Source organism: Coturnix japonica, chromosome 3 (genome assembly GCF_054131305.1).
Source record: "Coturnix japonica strain WE chromosome 3, WE-NBRP24, whole genome shotgun sequence".
Classification (NCBI taxonomy): Eukaryota; Metazoa; Chordata; class Aves; order Galliformes; family Phasianidae; genus Coturnix; species Coturnix japonica.
The window spans coordinates 47,159,057-47,180,085 of record NC_140665.1 but is presented as its reverse complement, the minus strand read 5'-3'; the positions used below and the strand labels follow the sequence as shown (position 1 = coordinate 47,180,085).

Here is a 21,029-nt window from a genome sequence, read left to right as displayed (position 1 = left end):
GCGCTATTGGAACCATTTATATACTCCATACCATGAAAAAGACTCCTGCTATGAAGACATGGCCATTGCTGAGCTATCAATTTAGACTGTGCTTTTATTTTTTCAGATGTAGAGATCCCTGAAACTCTTGAGGCCTATGTAGAACTTACAGAAAACGCACTCAAAAATATTTCTGGTAGGCATAAAAAAACATTAAGCAGAGCCAGGTGCAAATATCACAGAGCACAAGCATAACATCTCTCTCCTCTTTATTGCATCTTTTATACTTTTCACAACTTACAACATAAATGTTTCTTACTTGGCAGCACTGGCATGTTAATGTAGAACTATCCTGCTTTACTGCTGTGATTAAAGGCATTATTAGGTGCATGGACAAAACAATGATATTTAAACTATTTGCCCTCCCTGCTGGCTAACAAGATATTGCTGATTAGTAATTTACTCATATTGGTATTTATTCTCTGAAGTCCTTCAACAGGAGTCAGTACGTTATGTCTCTGAGAGAAGAGTGATTTCTGCAAATTTTAACACAGAAGAAAATGATAAAGTTAAGGAATGAAACCTAATTGCTTAGTTTTGCCCATTTTTACATCTTTATATACAACCACAGTCTGAATTATGACTTAAGTATATAAATTTTAGGCTAGTTGTTTTGATTACAATGATGTACTGTCCTCTGGTGTCTTTATCATACTCTTTTGTATTGGAAGACAGATTTTTTTTCAATTTGCGTTTTTGCACAAGATTAAACCTACTGTTTCACTTGTTAGATGACTCTCACACAGATTAGACACATTTACAAACACTGTCTTTCTTAATTCCACATACTGCAAATATCAGACATTTTTAAATCTCACTGTCTTTGGGACAGACCTTGAGTTCACTGTCTGTTTTAATTTTTTTCCCCAGGTAGTGAAATAATATTGTGATTGATAAACAGTATAAATACAAAAATGTGTGTAGTTTCATGACCTGTGGAAATTTTGAAAGTAATATGGGGAAAAACAATATTCAGCAGTTTGTTTTATATACCCAGTTTGCTCCAAAAGTAATGTCTCTGTTTTCAGTATAAACATCACCACTACCCAATTCACGTGGATGAGCTTATCGAGATGCTCTTCACTTTATGGTGTAAAAGCTGTGCATGGCCATCTGAAACATGGCTTGTCTTTCACATTGCTGTCGCCACAGCTGGAAGGCACCATGCACCACCTCACTGTGCTCGCATCCACTGTTTGTTCTCCAACAATACTCAGCAAGTGTTGATGAATGACATTGGGTGTTTATTTTTTTTCCTGCATGGAGGGACTCAATAACACCCCTTTTCTTCATCCATACTTGCACGTCAGACACCATTTGTCAGCCTGCCCTTCTGCTGATATCAGTCACATGGCAACAAAATGAACGAAAATATTGTTAGCAAAGTTCATCTTCTACTGCCATATCACCAGTATCTGCCTCTAATGTCATGGGCCAACATGATAAAATGGGAGGCTTTTTTTTTTTTTTTTTGAGCACCCCTTATATTTAGCAGAGTGATATTTGTTATGAATTAAAAGGTTTAATATTGTAGAGGCTCAGTTTTCTGTAATTAGCTGGACAGAAGGCTTCTTTTCTCTATGTATGCCTTCAAACTTGTTTTCATAAACTAATTCAGACTGTCTTTGTAAACAAATGGAAATTAGTCACGATGATAGAATATGGATAAGAGGATTCTCACATGGTCCTCTAGGCTGCAGACTGCTTCAGTCAGAATTGGCTGTATCTGATTCATATCACAAAATTCATTTGATCTCTACATAGAAAATTCAAGTTAGTCCTGTTTCAAAAACATCAGTATGTGTTCCAAACAATCTAGTAGAACAGCACAATTTTTCAGCTGTATTAAGCATTTCTGTCAAAGATTGGGGGTGGGGGGAAATTGCTTAATGTGGTTGTTTTAATCATTTGTGGACTGTTCCCTGTGGCCGTCCAAAAAATCCAGTCATCTCTGGATCTTGAAAACACTCTCTGGGGAAACTGTCTTGTCACACTATTTTGCAAGCTTGAAACTGAACTCTTTCTTCATATGCTTATTCACTTCTATGGTGATCTGTCCTAGGACTATTGCTAACCATGCTCTAATGGAACTAGTCATCCTTTTGCTTTGACATTGTATCACTCATGCAGTTGCACTAGTGTTTCTCCTTTACCGTCTATCTAGTATTCCTGACATTTACTCTGCTTGGGCAAAAAGTAGAGAAAAGTTCTGGACAACTTGGATAGCAATCACTTTTTTGTTGTTTGGTTTTTGTTACAGGAGAACCTGGTGCTCTAGAAGCACATATACGACAGCTGGACAAAGCCTTAGACACAAGCCGTTTCCAAATACAGCAAACAGAAAACATCATCCGCAGTAAAACACCTACTGGACCAGAGCTGGATGCCACTTACAAAGGATATGTGCGTGTGCTTGCATCTCATCGCATGTTGACATTACCAAAAATCTCTGTTCTTGGTCACAGTGCAGTATATTGGAACACAAATCAAATAAGCACTCCAAGTTTAGATTTGCTGTGGAAAGAAATGTAGCTGTTTCAACATAGTAATGAGATATTACTGCTTCTCAGACTTATGTTTACTACTCATGACCACATGCTTTGCTGTTTACATTATTAGAGTTTTACAATAGTGTAAGTTTACAGGAACACGACTCCAGGAAATTTATTCTGATATGATAGTTTTTTTAAATGTCCTAAACTAATTTCTTACACATATGATATAGCCCATTTAAAGTTGATACCCTTATTTAAAACTCCTCGTTTAAGAGCAAGTTTTATAGTTTTATGCCCAATATTCATCTTGATCCAAAATAATAAATATGTGCATATGTGGAATCTATGATTGAAAAACTTTCCCAGAGAGGTTTTCTGGAAGAAAAATCTTTCCATAAATTATTCAGACCACTTTGCTCCTGACAGAATTGAAAGATTAGGTGCTTGGATGCATAGTAATATTTCCATACAGATGTTTATTTCCTTAATTGTGTCTTCTGATGCCTTAACATTTGTAATTAATGTCACCTGTAGTCCTCCAGCGTTATTTGGCACAGAGACACTAAGTTGTTTCTAATTCATCTGAACTTATACATAAACTCTTTTTAATTTCCATTATCATTTCCATTGCTACTGCCAGGGCAGGTTGTCAAAGTAATAGATTTTTCTCTTCACACTTTAACCTAATTGTTGAAAAGCTGCATTGCAATTTGCATTTTCCCTGCAACTGATGCACACTGAGATGGGATTTTTTGTTTGTTTCTTACCACAGATGAAGCTACTAGGTGAGTGCAGTGGAAGCATAGACTCAGTAAAAAGGCTTGGATATAAACTGAAAGAGGAAGAGGAAAAATTATCTGGTCTTATTAATCTGAACAGTACTGAAACACAAACAGCTGGTAAGTAACATTAAGTTCTCTGATGGAAAGCAGTAAAGGGAAACAGTGAATATATGCAGTGTTTTTTTTTGAAGTCGAGCTTGGTGCTACATAACTATCTGTTATCATATTTTGTTTAACATCTCTTAGGATTAAGTAGGGATTATAAGTATTAATTCTATATGTCATATGAAGACATTATGCATGCAGATGCATTTTAAGAACCTTTTTCTATAATGACATGTTGCAATAGGCCTTTAGGGAAGTCCCTGTAGATGCAGTGCATTGTTATTGAATGTTCTCTTTTGAAAAATGGTTGTTTATGTTGTCCTACGAAATATGTATGTCATCATTCATTTCTTCTGGTATCACTTTCCACTTTTATCTGGTAAAAAAAAAAAACAACTTCGTGGATTTTTTTTTTCAGAGATTGTGAAAGCAGCGTCTCAGTTCTCAGTTTAGCACAATCTATTTATAATTAATCTTAATTTTAATTTGATGGTATGATGCAACTTATCCTTCTCTAAGACACAGCATTTCAAGCTAACTAATGAGAAGAAATATACTTTGTTATTTTTTTAGCAGAGATAAATATCCAGTACATCAACAGTAGCTTAAGCAAATATGATGATGTAGGAATATTAAATTCTGAGAGTTACAAATACTAATGAAAATGATAATAAGCATTTAGCTAGTTAGATGTATTCAGATTCTAACTTGTTTGCATTTATACTGATTTATAATACCTATATACTGGACATTACCTTGTGAGAGGATATCTTAAAGATCCCTTCCAACCCAAACCATTCTATGATTTGTTCATTTTCTGATAACCCATGACATTTGTATTTATTTACTAAATTCTGTAAAGTCATGAAGTGTTGACATTAGAAAGTGGTAAAATTTCTTGCTGCCCACTCACTCATCAAGACTTCTCATTCTTTCTCTCCACCATTCTGTTTTTTAGCCTAATTTAGTTTTCAATGCGGTGTTTGGTGGATTAGGATTTTGGGGGGGTGGTGGAACATTTTTTATACTGTGCAGTGCTCAAGTGACACAATTACTTGTGTGGCAAATGTGTTGTGTGTTTTTTTCACTTTTGTTGAATTTGTTGATTATCATTCCAGGTGTAATTGACCGATGGGAATTAATCCAGGCTCAAGCTCTAAGCAAGGAGCTAAGGATGAAGCAGAACCTTCAGCAATGGCAGCAGTTCAATTCCGACCTAAACAGCATTTGGGCTTGGTTGGGAGAAACAGAGGAAGAACTGGAGAAGCTCCGCTGCCTTGATCTCAGTACTGACATACAAACTATTGAGCTCAGGATTAGAAAATTGAAAGTGAGTTCTGTTTCGCTTTTCCATTATTTACTTTCTGAACAGAACTGAATGCAACATCTATGTTAGTGAGGTTACTGATAGTTTCAGCTGGAATGCTCCATTTTTCACATAGCTGATGACTGAAGTAATTTCAGTGTGATTTTATGAATAACCTTTTGGCAGAAAAATGTACCAGTGGTATTTAGTATTTAATCCAAGTGAATTTTTGGAATAGTAATTCTGTGGCTATTCTCTAAGTCCAGAATGCATGGATAATTGATGCAGTTATCTAAGCTGATGAAAGGAAAATAAAGCCAAGTTAAATAAAATCTATTCAAGCTGGCAAAAAAATAGCTATTTTCAAATAAATGCCTCTTTGGGACATGGTTTGTGTGGAGGAAGAAGAGAGTGCCAAATGAGCTCTGGCCTAACTCACTGGTGTCACCCAATAGAACTTAGGGAAAAAAATGGTCTTACTTTGAAATATTCTTGTTTCTTCTTCAGTTTTCTCATATGTGTCAGGATCTGAATATTGCCATTATGATCTCTTTGGGATATCATGCAGCTGTAAAGATCTGCAAACGTGGAGCTCCACAACTTCCTTTTCAGTTATTAGCATCTCATAAGCTTGGGCACAGAAATGTTGAGCCAATGCCAAAATGCACTGTAATCCATGCTAGGAATGAGGTAGAAAGACAGTAAAGACCGTTTCCAACGGTGATCCATTTAAAGTATATTAATACTGATCTTCTCTGCAGTCCAAATATAGCTGCCATAAGTACTACAGAGGTCACTGTGACATGGGGCTTTTAAGCAAATGCTGTAAACTAGGTGGAAAAGGGGACATTTCATAAGAATCCTGTTCTTATCTCACCCACTCTTGGAAAGCCCATTAGTGCCCTCCAAACCAAAAGAGGTGGGGTTTCTTTTGTGGCTTCCAATGTAAACAAATCAGTCTTTATACATGTTCTGCTTCTATAAATTGGAGTAAGTTGTTTATACTCTTTGTATGTTTTCCTTCCCCTCAGTAAAAGCTTTTATTTTAAAACACTGCTGACAGCAGTTTCCACTTGAAAACATGTTGGTTTTTTTTTTGTTTATCAGCAAAACTGAGAAGTGAGGGCAAAAGTTTTATTATGAGCAGAAATGCAATTGTCTTGCAACTCCTTCAATTTTCTTGGGCCCTCTCTGTCTAAAATATTTGAAGTATGTGCCAGATCTTCAGAATTCAACTATGACTTCAGCCTTTTAAAAGTTTAATTGCTTGTTCTAGTTTATGCTTACAGTAAAATGTTAGTAGATTTTCGACAGTGAATATTTTCAGTCACACAGTGAGCACAGAAATCTCATACACAGAGCAGAGGAGTATATTACAGTAAGAGGTATTATGCAGCTGCAAAAGGCAAATGATTACATTCTTTTTGTACCTTCTCTACTTGATTTTTCTGAAAGCAGCATGTTTTACTAACCTCTTTGTTCATCCTATCCCCCTATTCTTTATCATTAAGGAGCTGCAGAAGGCAATTGATAACCGCAAAGCTATCATCTTGTCCATCAACCTGTGCAGTTCAGAATTTACTCAGTCAGACAGTGAAGAAAGCAAGAAGCTCCAAGAGCGCCTGACTCAAATGAACGTTCGCTGGGATCATGTATGCAGTATGATTGAAGAGTGGCGCTTCTCACTGCAAGATGCATTAATGCAGTGCCAGGTCTGTATTGTGTCTATTTAAATTGTCAACATCTAACATATCAAAGATGCAAACCATATAGTCATCTGATGTGCTTATTGTCCAGTCTGGAACTTGCCCATGCAAGATAAAATATGGTTTCAGCAAAGAGATTTATGGAAGATATATGTGCACTACCTTGAAACATATGTTTCCAGATCAATATATTCTAAGTTTGTCATCACTGGAATATTATTCTTATATACTATTCTACACTATCTTGTAAGTTTTAGAATTTATGCAGCGGGACCTATTATAGGATAAACTGAAAATATAAATTTGTCTGCTATATTACCAAAACTCATCATTTACAGGATTTCCATGAAATGAGCCATGGTTTGCTGCTCTGGTTAGAGAATATTGACAGAAGAAAAAATGAGATTGTGCCCATCAATCCAAACCTGGATTCAGAAATCCTGCAAGATCATCACAGACTTCTAATGGTATGGCTATAATTTTCCCTTTCTCTCCCAAAGCACATCATCAGAAAAAAAAAAAAAAGCATTTTTGAAGAGAAAGATTTGTCTTTCTCTTCACAGTTAGCATTGTATATTGTGTGAGGACACACAGCTGTGGGACTGAAGTCAGCAATTAGCTTTACTTTGGTGGACAATACCACTCAATTCCTTCAATAGCAGAACTAGAGATTTAAAAACTTGGACAGCTATGCTGTTGTCAGTCTTGCTGTCATTTTGCTTTTAGTGTTTTGTTTCCCTCAATGAGAATTTGATACAAATATCAGAAGTGTTAAGCAGTCAGAGGATGAACTGCAAGCCATTCTTCACATTTCAAGTGAAGCTATTTAGAGCTTCTCAGGCCTGGAAATGTTTATTCCTCCTCCTTTCTTTCCATTTCCTTAATTTCAAGTGACTAGTTTTATGAATTCTTTGCTTGTTTTGTGCTGGTTTTTTTTGTTTTTTTTTTCCTTCCAAATAAAATCAATTTAAAAAATCTGGTGCTTACCCTCACAATAGCAAATCAGACGTGAACTGCTGGAATCTCAGTTGAAAGTGGCATCACTGCAAGATATGTCCTGCCAATTGTTAGTCAATGCTGAAGGCAAAGACTGCCTTGAAGCCAAAGAAAAGGTCCATGTCATTGGAAACAGACTTAAGCTCCTCTTGAAAGAAGTCATACGTCACATAAAAGACCTAGAGAAAGCTCTAGACATTTCAAGTAGTCAGTTGGTGAGTGTCTTTTTATTCTTTGCTGCTTCTTGGTCATATTTCATGCTACTTTAACTGTATTTCTCTGATCAGTGCTGTTGGCTGTTTTTTCTGTTATTTGCATTACTTATCGAGACAGTAAACATTTAATCTTGAATATCACAAAGAAATCATCCTAATATGAACATTTTTGTAATTTTTTTAATCCTGTAATTTTTTGCTATTTCATATAACAAGTTATCAGTTATCTTGGTTTTCTCATTCTGCCATTACTGATCCAGTGAATGGGCAAAGTATCTGAGATAATTATGCTAGGTTCAGTACTGAAAATTATAATATGTTAGTTTTCACTGGAAAGGAAAATATATTTCAATCTGAAGAAAAAAAATGTAGAAAAGGCATAATAAAATAAATCTGTAATTGAGGTGCACTGCAAATCTTCTCAAATTATTTTGTACAACAGGGTATTTGAGAAGGAGTTATGCATGTAAGTTCATGAAAAAGTGACAGATGGCACAAAGTAACGATTTCAAGGCTGTTAGTATCAAACACCACATTTTATTTAAAGTCTTAGAATTAGATGAGTTCATAAGGTGTGAGAACTTGGCTGTTTTCACTTCTAGCGAGTTTCTGTCTGTTGGAGTAAAATCATGATGGTTCCCACCTCTTCCAGTGATTTAAGGACAATTTAAAAAAAAAAAACAAAAACAAAACAAAAAAAACCATAAACTCCAGTGGCGCAGTGGTAGGAATGCCGCTTTCAACACCAGAGGCCCAGGTTCGAATCCCCCCTGTGGCGCAAGTGGTAGAACTGCTGCTCTGCTACACAGGAGGCTCGAATCTTGGGGTTGGACTCGATGATCTCTAAGGTAGGTCCCTTCCAACCTGCAGGAGACTGTGATACTGTGATACTTTTTCACTGTATTGCCCTTAGCAGAAAATGCTTCACCTGATACAGTTAACTTTTAGCTACATTTGTTTCTCTTCAGGACCAACAGAGATGACATGGAATTCCTTAATCTTGTAAAAATTGTTAATAAGTATTAACTGTTTTGGTTTTGTTTGTTTATTTGTTTCTGTCTTCCTTTGGAAATAATGCAGTAGAGATTTCACTGTGGGCTTTTTTGAGTTTGCTTACCTGAACAGATGGTCTGATCTCCATTCCTTCTGAATTTAGGATTTGTCCTCTTGGTCCTCTGCTGATGAACTGGACACATCAGGCTCAGTGAGTCCTGTATCTGGACAAAGCACACCAAGCAGACAGAGAACGGTAATTTTAAGTAATCAACTTTCTACCATCTGCTGGGTGGGAGCTCTAGATGTCAACAGTAGCTCTAGCCAGCTGAAAGGCCCCTCATCTCACTTGATAGGAAAGGAAATGACATAAATTAAGAAAAAGCACAGCTGCTTTCCCTGACCCTGCTGCATATCCCATCCTGCATGAAATCGGAATTGGTAAATACTATCTAAAACCAGGGCTGTCAGTGTGGTTGGTTTACCATGGTATGGCATGTCATGTCTCTTGTATTTTGGTCTAGTGATGGCAGCATCCCAAAGTCCGGTCTTGTCTGGTATAATCAGTCCTCCATTTCTGTTTGGCCTTCTCTTCAGAGAGCTGCTTCATCGGGAACCTCAACAAGAAATTCTTATTGAGGCTTTTGATGAATGGTTAAATAAAGCTGAAGGGCATACAACATTGTTCAAAACAGCTAGCTGAACAGGACCTAATCAATGGCTACAACGGCAGCTCTGGAGTTGCCTGTTCATATCGCTGGCACAAAATTCAAGAAATGTAGCAAATACATGCCTAGTACTTGACACTTCCATACTCTAAGCCCGAAATGGAACTGCAATTATTTTGTCTTTTTCTGCAATTCTATTGGTTGATTACTTCACTTTTTTCTTTAGTTCATTAAAAAATCATAAGGTTTTGTTTCTTTGTGTTTTCCATTTGCACTTTTTGTAAAGCCTCTTGAGTTCTGTCTTGATAAAAACTGTATGGCTCTTGAATTATTATTATTATTATTTTTTTACATTCACTAGTTTCCTTTTAGATTCTGGTATGAGAATGTAAAGGAATACTGGCTTTTCAAACATAAAAGCATAAATCTTTATTACACTCTATTACAGAGGTCAATTTTTTCCACTTTTAAATTTGAGCTTAAATAATTAATAAAAACTCTGATTTAACTAGAGAATCCCTGATCGTAACAGGAGATAGAGAAGTGCCTTACCATAAAATATTTTTTTCTAAAGAGTACTACATTGAATTATAATAGACTCTGTCTTAGCATTTTAATAAGCATTTGTCTGTCTCTAATTTGATGGTGTTCATTTATGTCCCTACATTTTTTCATTTTTCTTCATAACGTATAGCTAAATTTTATGACTCCCCGGGCCATACAACTAACCCAGAGTTGGGTCTGTTTTTCAGACTTTTGGATTTTTTTTCAAATAGAATTTTGGAGACTGCTATGATACTGTTTAGAATTTCACTTCCAAATTTGCTAATGCTGAAAAAATAAATAAATACTAATACCAAATTTCCATCAGATTGGTAGTCATCTAAATGCATTATATATTCCAGCAATTCCAGGTGCAGAAATGCACCTACAGTTATTTGGCCTTATGGGGAAGGAGATGGAAAAGAGGCCAAACACTAGATGGAGGCCTTCTGACCTTAATTTTATCCCTGATAATTGGTAATTTTATTTTTTCTGCAAATGCATTTTTACATATCTATATTTCCCCATATTCCACTCAGTTTCACATTCCAAATTACTCCAGCTTAATTGCCAGTGTTTTTTGTTTTGTTTTGTTTTTTACTTTTTAATTCAGAGTTTCTGGCTAAAAATGGAATGGCTAAACTCTTATTATTTTCACTGTGCGTGTTCCAGTCATTTTCATACTCAGATAGGAACAAAGAAAAGCCAGTTTCCTTGGTTCATGGGTATCAATCACTTCATTTGATTTATTTTTGTTTCCTTTGCTGCACTTTTAATTTAATTTCATCAGTAGCTTGTCTTTATTTGCCTGGACTGAACATTCTTCTTTCTTTACCCCCTGTTCATTGCAAACAGCCACGGGGCAAATGTAGTCTCTCACAGCCTGGACCCTCTGTCAGCAGTCCACATAGCAGGTACCTTATTCTCCTGGTTTCCGCACTCTGTTCTAGAACCCTAAGAGGATGATGGAAATTGGCCATGATTCTTATTTGTCCACACTAAGTCTGTCAGGTGGACAGGACTTAAATAATTGAAAACTTTCCTTTTGTTACTAGTTTGGCAAAAAGTGCTCTCAATTATTCCATATTCGTTCTTAATAGAAATTCTGGCTAATTCTTGAAAGTCTACAGCTTTTGCTTCCTACAAATGACACGTAATAGACATTTATTTTTCATGTGGTGAGTCTGTGTTCACACTCACAATATTCAGTAATGATTTTGGCATAGCTTAACAGAAATACCAGTAGGTTCATGGCAAACACTTTTCATCATCCTCTTTACCTCTAGATATAAAACTAAGGCAGGTAATAGGCCAGTATTCTAGAAATCATAAAACCCACAGATCTGGATGAGACATACTAACATCTTTTCTTTTTTTCTTTTTTTATCTTTTCTTTCTTTTTTTTTTTTCTTTTTTTTTTTTCTTTTCTTTTTTATTTCCCCTATCTTGAAATGTTTTGTCCAGTTTGTGGGTTTTCAGTACATAACGTTCAAAATTAAAAATCATAATTTGAGGGGTTTTAAACATGGGGTCACTTCCTCTCCCCGTCAGAAGACTGCAACAAAACGTGCTAATACTGCCATGACTCTTGCCTAGTGTTTGCATCTGTGTATTGCTCTGGGAGCAGCACTGCCCTATCTCTCTCTGACCAGTAGAGAGCAGACATGCAGCTACAGCTTCTTGCTTTCCACCTTGTTTCCAGCAACCTGTCATCTCTGCAGCTAACGGTGCTTCTGCATTCTTTGTTGTTGTCAGTGTGATATGTGTACCTTCACTCTTTCACTGATCAAATCACAAGCCTGTAGAGCTACAAAGTTTAAAAAAAAATAAAATAATTGTAGTAAATAAACAGGCATATATATGCAGTATGTAAAAAGTGGAATTCATCTACTATTCCAGCATCTTGGGTATTGAAAAGGGAACCTAAAATAATCAGAAAGTATGAACAAGATATATTTGTTCTTATAGTTAAGCCCTAAAGCTTATTTATTCTCCATATAAAAAACACGTGCTACGTTTTAAATGTAACTCCCATTGAACAGAAAGATTTGAGGTTCAAAAGAAAGCATCGTGACATTTAATATAGAGACTGAGCAATAACAAGGCAGCAAAAAGAAACCTTGAGTTTATTTTTTTCAATAAGCAAAATAAATGTTTTATTCATCAAAATATAAATGAAATAATGAGTAAAACTATTTATATTTAGATGTTGTCATAAATACTTATTTTTTAAAAAATGTTTATAAGTATGATTAGGTACTGTTGAGTGGTGTTGTAGTTGCACAACTAACAGCACATAACAGCACATAGAATGGGCAAAGCATTTCTGACTGCTTCCACTGACAATAAGGTTGCGTCTTGCTTTTAGAGATATTTTTTGCCTTTGAAACATAATGAGACCACATAGAAAATAGGTGACATACACACATACCATTTTTCTGTCAGGATGAGAAAGAGAATTTTTACAGCTCCAGTATGCTATGAAGCTTAGCATTCTGTTTCTTACAGGGAATGGGAAAAGGGAAGAGTGGGGCTTTACTCTGCAGCCATTAACAGCTAGAAGGAATGGAGACTGTCTGTGGCAGATAAGCATGCTTGCACTAGCAACGTTGTACTCAAGAAACATACTGTGTGCACTCTTCTGCTCTCCTGTATAGTCCAGCAGCCTACGCCAACATGTTGAGAAGATTTCTGGCTGTAGGTGTGAGCAGCTGGCTCAGAGCACAGCTAGCAGTGCTTTGCTGCTTTGAGATCAACCTCTGTTCTAGCAGTGGCATTGGCGCGGCACCTTTCAAATCAAGTCTCTCCAGCACTGTTTATTAACACGTCTTGTAGCAATACAAAACAATGTTCAATTTGTCATTCAGACAAGCATGGAATACGAATGAGTCACTGCTGAATAGGAAATTTAATCAAATGCGCAAGCCAGACAGGTTGTGGTTGATGTATAATGTGGTTTTAACTGATAAAGCAGTACAAGCTGTCACTGTGTTCTTTAATATTTTGACATGCCTCTGATCAGAGTACTCTGTGTTTGATCTTGCACTGGATCAGCAAACCCTGTTAGAGTTTAGTATACAAGAGAACTCAAGTCAGTTTTAAAATGCGTATCAAAAAAGTGGTTGTAAAGGGAAGTTCACTTAAAAATTAGAGGGATCATATTTTGTATATACCAAATGTGCTATTGCTTTGCCTTTCCATTATCACAGTAGAGAAAAAAAAAAAGAAAAACACCAAACCTACGTAGTGCGATGCAAAGCAAGGTATAAGTTACTCTGGGGATTTAATTAAACACTCATTCAAGAGGTATTAATGTTGCTGCACAAAGTGGGAAAAGCAAATCCAAGAAGCAGCTCCTCTTCCTTCATCAGCTTAATAGAGCTGTCGTAAATGCATACCTGGATCTGTGCCTGGGGATTTTTTGAAGTAATTAAAATGTTAAAAAGATTAAAATAATTGTTCAGTTTGCTCAGGACTGTTTACATTGTCTCTCTTGAGCAGCTCTATTCATGTCTTGGCGCCACAGTGCCAACCTCCATTTCCTGCTCTGCCCAAGCCTTCCCAAATGACTAGTGGTAGTGTTTAAAAGTCACTTGCTGTTCTTGGAGCAGACCAGGCCACAGAACTCTTCATGGCTTTGGCCACAAAACGTCCATCATTGCTGTAATTCAGATAGGAAGTTTTCACTTGGATTATCATTGTTATTCTCCCTGCTCTCTCCTTTATTCTCACTTAATGGTTGTTAAAATTCTTCTTTAACTACCTAAAATATGAACACTTGTCTTTTCTACAGAGTGAGCCAGGGTGACATTGGAGTGATGTGATGGTGAGAGGTAGGCAGAGAAGTGAAGTCATAACTCAGCCAACCATAGTCACTTTTAGAGTCTCAGGCCAACAAGAAGAATCATTACATATTCTCAAGGGCAGAACATCATACTACTTAATAACTTCAGCGAGTTCCATCTTAATAAAATCATCAGTGGGGTTGGTTTCTTTTCACAGCTGTTTTACATCATCGTCTTTTAGCTGTTTGTCAAACAGCAGCTCTAAATTTCTTTCTTCACTAACGTTAGTGTGAACTTCCAAATGTATAGCAGAACGTTCTACTGCTACCTTGCATACTGTAATCTTAAATTCTTTGATCTATTTCTTAAGCCTATATTTGACCTCTGAAATCATCACCCACTTTTCTTTGTGTAATGAGCCAATCCTATTTTGTACTTACAAAGACTTTCATCTTTTGTCATCCTAAAAATTAATTTTGCTGTTCTTACATTCTGTGCAGCACTCTTTTCATAAATGTATTAAATTCAGACTCATCTTCGATTAACTCCGGTAATAACATTCTACTATCCCAGTAGTGTCTCTCAATATCAGACTCTCGTCTGCTTACCACTAGACACTTCTCCATTAAACTCCATTTATTCCTATCATTTGCTTGAATGATAAATTCTTCTGTTATAATCTTTCAGATGTTTTCTGCAGTCCAGATGGATTAGTTCAATCATATTTTTCTTCTCAGAATAAATAAATAAATAATGATACTAAAAAAAAAAATAATAAAAAGAAAGAAAAAAATCAGTCATCTTTAAGTGCAGGTACTCATCTGAGATGAAATTAAAGTTCAGTTTGCTCATCTGATCTGTAGCCTGGTAAATTAGGTTCTCTCTTGAAATGCTTCAGAAAGAGCTTCAATTTCTCTGACGTTAGAAAAACTCCCACAGTAACTATTGGTTGCACTTCTGAGGTTAGTTAATGAGATTTCTTGGCATGAAGAAGCTTACAGGGGACCAGATCTACAGCTGTGCCCCCAACTTTGTTTAGTTAACAAGAATTGTGTTTGGAGCAAGTAGCAGGTGGTCATCCTTCCTTCCCTTGAGAAACAGCAGCCAGTATGACAAATGGTGGGGCAGTTGGAAGAGATGCAGCAGAAGATAGATGCAAGGTTAAGAGAAAGAAATTACATTTTTCTCAAAAATAGTATGCAGTACTTCAGCTTTCCCTTCTCCTACTGGAGTGAATGGGAGATTGGTCTCTTCTCTATAGTGATCATTTTTTGTTAATAGCATATGTATATTTTTAACCCTCTTTTCTTACCAAATCCATTAAACACTCTAAGCATGAACATTCAATTTTTCAGCTAATTATATCCATTACAGACGAGTACCTGCAATAAACTGTGACAGTACAGCACTTGAACTTTTTAGAACTCATCCTCTGAAGATGTTTTCATGATGTCTCATTATTTATTTGTTGATTTTTTCCATCCAGTATTAGAAACTGTTTTTCTGCACTCTGCTTCACTGCAGAAAAAGTGTTTTGAGATATTTTGCCATAAACTGTTAATTTTTGAAAGAAAATCTATAACCAGTTATGCAGTTCACACATACTCCCATTCTTTCTTCCTGTTTGTAGTTGTGGTGTTTGGTTTGGGTTGGTTGGTTGGTTTTGGTTTAAGTAAATCACAAAGCAAACTGTACTACTGCACCAATAGGAAAAACCTAAAAACAAAAGAAAAAGATAGATGATTTTGATTCTGCTTTTTAGAAATGCCCCTTACTCCCCTGGCATAACTCTAGGATCAATGAAGAAAATTCAGACTTTACTCATTATGAAACAGCTGTTACCAACTACAGAAATATAGCCTTTTTGTGTGCTGGGAAGGTAATTAAGCACTCTTTGTTCCCTTTGTTCCTGCCTCAGCCCGCTGACTTTCTGTCTTGGCATTCTTGGACAGCAGAAGTCCTGATCTAATTGGACTTTAATATGGAATGCTCTGATGCTGTTAAATGTGCCATATCCTTTCAGTGTGTTCTTTTTAATGTGTGATCTTGCATAATTCAATCAGCAGCTTTCCATCTGGGCAACAATAACATGGATCCAAACAGTGTGCGATCTTTTGTTTTGATCATCACTTTTTCCTGAGATATTTAAGTCAAGCTAATCATTTAACTAACTCAGGTTCTCTTTGTATCTGTTGATCAACAACAAACTCTATGAAATGGCTTTCTTGAGTCAACATAGTAGGATGATACACATGCCTGAATAAGACATAAAAATATTCTCAAGCACAGAAGAAATATTTCCTGATTATGTGTGAAGGGGGCCTGATATCGTTTTGATGTTGATATTTTGGTCTTTGCATGCTTTTCATAGAAATGCAGATTGAAAGGACAAGGGAAAGGCAAGATGCCTTAAAGACCTATTTGCATGACTGAGGAGAATTTAACCTTGGCCATCATGCCTGATCTCCTATATATTTAAGTTGAAACTAAGTGCTTCCTTATGAGTCTTTTTATCTTTTATACCCTAGTGATCTATAGGCTTTCTAAGGCTTCATAACCAGAGTAGCTATCCACACTTTTATAGCAGCATGTCTATTGCAAAATTTGGAACAACGTCTTCATGGAAGAATACTTCAAATTAGTGATGCAAAGGCTCTAAGTTCTTCCATTTTTATCTAGCACTAAAATACAATATGTTTCCATGTGTTCCAATACTAACCTGCAGAAATTCTCTTTTTAGTACTTCACTTATCTCAAAACCTTTTATCTGTATACTAGAGCTCTGGTGGTTTCAGTCAAAAGGGAAAATGTGAAATTTGAATCTATCTTTGTCCTTTATTTAAAATATCTTGGATTTCTGTGCTTAAATTGAAGTGTCCCTTTGGAAATGTTTGGAAATATCTCCTGTTGACATACGATATATACCATTTCAACACATGTCCATGCACAGAAAGGGAAAATCACTCAGATGGTAAGGGCATCCAGTCAGTTGAGCAAATAGATCTTAACAGCTGATTCAGTGCAAGATACAAAATACAGTGTACTTCATACAAAATGAATCTCTACTGCCTGGATAATGGTGTATTAATTAACTGAATATTATGGTATCTGGATCTTATTTCACTATATACCAAAGAAGATAAGGAAATGAATTTAGAAACTTCTGAAAAGCAAATGCAGTTTCCATTTTAAAAGAAGGGGAATGTTTTGTAGGCAGTGTGTAGTGAATATATGTGACAAGCATGTCCTGCATTTTAATTTCTGTTTTGCAGTGCTCTAAGTGCAGAGTCTTCCCTATAACAGATGAAGGGAACTGATGTCACAATAGGATAGAATGTTCAGTGAAAAATACCTCTGCTATTTTCAGTCAGTGTGTACAAATCCTAAACCAGCCTTCAGGGACAGCTGAGTACCCAAGGGCAACCTCTGCTGCAGCAATGTTTTACTCACCTGTCCATTTTCTTTTCTCAGGTCCACAAGAGGTGGCTCAGGTTCCTCCCCTTCTGAGGCTGGGCCAGCATGGCAGCACCCATCCTTCTTCCTCAGAGTCCTCCGAGCTGCTCTGCCTCTTCAGCTCTTTTTGCTGCTCCTGATCGGGCTGGCTTGCCTGGTTCCAATGACAGAGGAGGACTACAGCTGTACAATGGCCAACAACTTTGCCCGCTCTTTCCACCCCATGTTAAAATACATGAATGGTCCGCCTCCATTATGAATTTGTGAGACAGCAGTTGATCTTGCTGGAGTAGTAGCCAGGAGGCAGTGTGGCAGCTTTACATATCTGCTGTAGCCACCACAGTGTCTGTATCGTTCTCTGCTGGCACTCAGTAACACCTCAGTACATCATTTCCAAACTGCAGAATGTATTACCCGAGTAGCATTGCTTCAGCACCCACATCCTAGGCACCAAGGAGGATGTGATGTGTGTGAGGGAAATGTCCTTCTGTACATCATTCTGGATCTTTTACCCACTTAATACCCAGGTCATTGCCCTGTACTATGCATAGCTGAGAACTGGATACTGTAGATCCTTTCCTGTGTGCTGCTCTATATGAGCCATTAGCCTGTCTTTGTTAATTGCCCTCTCAGCATCTACAGTATACAAAATAGCCAGCGCTAAAGAAGTTTTAGAGCATTTGTAAACATACAATTTTAAAGGATCTTGTATGGCAGCATATTTTCCCCTGTGATTTCTGTTTTGGGCATGGTGTTCTAACCTTTGCTTTGGATGTAAAAGATGTAAATCTGTTAAGCACTTTTTTAAGGTTTAAAAAAAATGGATGTAATAAATGAGATCATAAAAGGTTTTATGAAGAAAAATGTTGAATGTCAAGTTGAAAAACAAAGAACATATTTATGTATGTACAGTTTGCTAAGCCAAGTTTTGTTTGTATTGATTTCTTTGCATTTATTATAGATACCATAAAATATTTTGTCTACGTGCTTTTTAAGAACAACTATAAAAACCCCGAAGTTTAGAATGAGATCTGTATGGTATAAAGAAAAATAGCTGCACTTCTAAAAATAATTAAAAAATGCTGTAACAAATTAGCAGTAGTGAGTGTATATTAGAATAACATCATCTGGATAATGTGTCAAATGGTGGTATACAAGGGAAAGTGTTATATCTACTGTAGAGTAATGCTAGTTGAACTTCAGCAGTTAGAGGAGCCAAAATAAAACTCCCTTTTCAGATAAGTGTAATATTTTCCTTGAAAGGATATTGAACATCAACAAGGTGTCTTCAGTGTCTAAAGCATAGACTTGGATTGATACAGCTACATATTCTTTTCAAGTCTTAGTTTCCTTCACTGATATTCAGAAGTTATGTTATTATCACTGTTTGAGTAGACAAAGATAAATAATACATTTTTAAAGTATAAAAATGAGCTTTTATTTGCAGAAGTAATCATAAAATTGACCCTCCCTCTCTTTTCTGATATCATTCTCTGTGGTAACATGACTTATGGAAATGGTAATGAATGCACCTATATTAATAATTTCATAGTTAGTTAACTCAGTTCAGAACTGTTAGTCCAGATCTCTGTACTCTTCAGGCATTCCTTTATCAAGCAGTCTTTTTAATGGCTGTTTCTGTTGGAGGGTTGCTTTTATTCTTGTTTATTTATTTATTTATTTATTTTTTATAAAGGAAAGCATTATTGATACTGAAAAGGCTAATTTACTGAGAAGATTGCCTCCAATTCATGTTTTCCAGTTCACTGTTTGTGATCTCATGGAAGGAGATATTATCTAAAAGGTAGTTGTGATTATCAAACTACAAAAGAAAGCTTAACCTGCTGAAGGAAGCAGGAAAAAAAATCACAAGTGAGACCTGTGTTCATTTCTTATGATATTTAGAAACTGAAGGAGAGGCAAGGAGGTTTAAGGGGAAGAGTACAAGGAAAAGAGTTTTGTTTCAGTGATGTCAGATGCAATTAATGGAGTACCTGATACCAGAAAATATAAAGGGTAGCAACTCACATGTTTGAATTGCAACCTGACATTTGATTTTTGCGAACTATTTTGCCATTCTGTAATCTCTGCTTCCTGAAATCTCTAATTATGTGCACATATGGCCCGTTCAGCACTGAATTTTTTACCTTTTGACATAGCATCTTCCTTCTTTACAGTTCTCTGTAATTCCAGATAGCAAGATGATACTGGCAGTCTAGAAGTACTGTGAAGCCCTGCACTTTATGGAGCAGAAGTGTGAACTGTTGCTTTTTTTAATTAATGGTGTTGACCATTTTCCCATGTCTACCTCCTTGACTCTCTCTTGCCATGCAGCTCATACCTGAACTGCAGAACAGATGAAAAAGAGTGTCTTGCTTAGTGGAGGCTATAGAAAGATGCAGAAGTGTTGTTTTTTGTTTTGGTTTGGTTTTTTTCTTCAGTTGTTGATTGCTTACCTATTGTACTCAGCTTAATCCTGATTGTCTTGATTTCTTATTGCATTTATTGTCCTTGAGGTATATTTTTGGGCTAAAGAACGTAGTATAAGAGAGGAAGGGTAATGTTGGTTCAGATGAGCATATTTATATAAAATTCTTTCCATGCTGACTGCCATGGGAGAATTGAATTCCTTGGTCAGCTGCCACAGCTGTTTCTGCATTTTTTTATCATAATTATATCACTTTTCAGTTTTTCCTCCTTCAGCCTGTATTGCTGTTTCATCTACTTACATTTTACTTGTCATGCATTTCTCTGTAGACTCCATTTATCTCCCTCTGCCCCATAACCTGAGTCTTATGTCATTCACCTACTTGATTTCAGAAGAGAAAACCTCTGTCTGGCCACTTAAACTGGTGTGAGAAATAAGCGTCTCAAAAAGGAATTTCCCAGCCCTAAGTTGATTCCATTATGACTTCAAATGTGTCTTTTTCAGAGCTGGATACTGATAATCAAAACTGGCACAATGAGGTCAAAACTGAAACAAATGTCCGGGCATTTCACAGATTCCAATTAATTCAGATTTCATCCAATGAATACCAGTGACTTGAAGATCTATCTTGAGCTGCAACCTCTGGCAGTTAACAGGAGCATATGCATTGATTACCGCATCATGTACTAGGGGGAAATTGAGGCAAGGTTAGAGGAAAAATCACTCCCAGAATATATTCAGTTATTACAGACTGTGGCATAAGCCAACTTTGAAGCCTAGGAGTCTTCTGCTATGTTGAAGGTGCTCTTTCTGCCTATCTTTATTTCACTGGGAGGCTGTCACAGAGGAGTAAGTTTTTCTTTTATTTATTTTTTTTTAAGAAATTCACAAATTAGAATTCGAGGTGCCCTGCCTTTTGCCTGCAGTCATTTACTCTCTTTCTAAAGCAGACAACCAATTTACAGTTCAAAATCCATAAATAGACAAGATTGAATTCTGGTAACACTTTGAGCCTTGGCTGCAAGATCTGGAGGAAAGTTATAAAGAAGTTGTATAAATCCATGTGCCCCGGTGACGCTGTGGTAGGAACACCGCTTTGCAACACCGGGGCCCGGGTTCAAATCCCCCCATGGTGCAAGTGGTAGAAGTGCTGCTCTGCTACACAGGAGGCTCGAATCTCAGGGGTTGGACTCGATGATCTCTAAGGTCCCTTCCAACCCGCACGAGACTATGATACTATGATGATGATGATCTGGGACCATCCACAGAATCATAAAATGATTTGGTTTGGAAGGGATCTTTAAGATCACCTAGTTCTGACCCCCTCTAGACCAGGTTGTTCACAGCCTCATCCAGCCTGGCCTTGAATTCTTCCAAGGATGGGGCATCCACAGCCTCACAAGGCAACATGTTCCAATGTCTCATCTTCACAGTAAAAAATTTCTTCGTAATATCTAGTCTAAACCCACCCTTTTCCAATTTAAAACCATTTCCCTTTTTTCTGTCGCTATGTGC

At 36.7% G+C, this 21,029-nt stretch overlaps 1 protein-coding gene across 16 annotated transcripts in view; it reads left to right on the top strand.

Moving 5' to 3' along the window:
- The window catches only part of SYNE1 (spectrin repeat containing nuclear envelope protein 1), a 275,903-nt gene extending 257,575 nt beyond the window's left edge, over window positions 1-18,328 (top strand). For 12 of the 16 annotated variants that reach the window (XM_015858221.3, XM_085541498.1, XM_085541497.1 and 9 more), the window contains 10 exons: window positions 107-175; window positions 2,300-2,442; window positions 3,307-3,433; window positions 4,540-4,751; window positions 6,239-6,439; window positions 6,772-6,900; window positions 7,432-7,644; window positions 8,801-8,893; window positions 10,704-10,762; window positions 17,105-18,328. In XM_015858221.3, coding sequence (XP_015713707.3) covers window positions 107-175; window positions 2,300-2,442; window positions 3,307-3,433; window positions 4,540-4,751; window positions 6,239-6,439; window positions 6,772-6,900; window positions 7,432-7,644; window positions 8,801-8,893; window positions 10,704-10,762; window positions 17,105-17,345 — 1,487 coding nt within the window. In that variant the 3' untranslated portion in view covers window positions 17,346-18,328. The remainder of the gene's footprint in view (window positions 1-106; window positions 176-2,299; window positions 2,443-3,306; window positions 3,434-4,539; window positions 4,752-6,238; window positions 6,440-6,771; window positions 6,901-7,431; window positions 7,645-8,800; window positions 8,894-10,703; window positions 10,763-17,104) is intronic. The other 4 variants (XM_032443851.2, XM_032443844.2, XM_032443846.2 and 1 more) reach the window with 3 other exon arrangements.
- The last annotated feature ends 2,701 nt before the right edge of the window (window positions 18,329-21,029 follow it).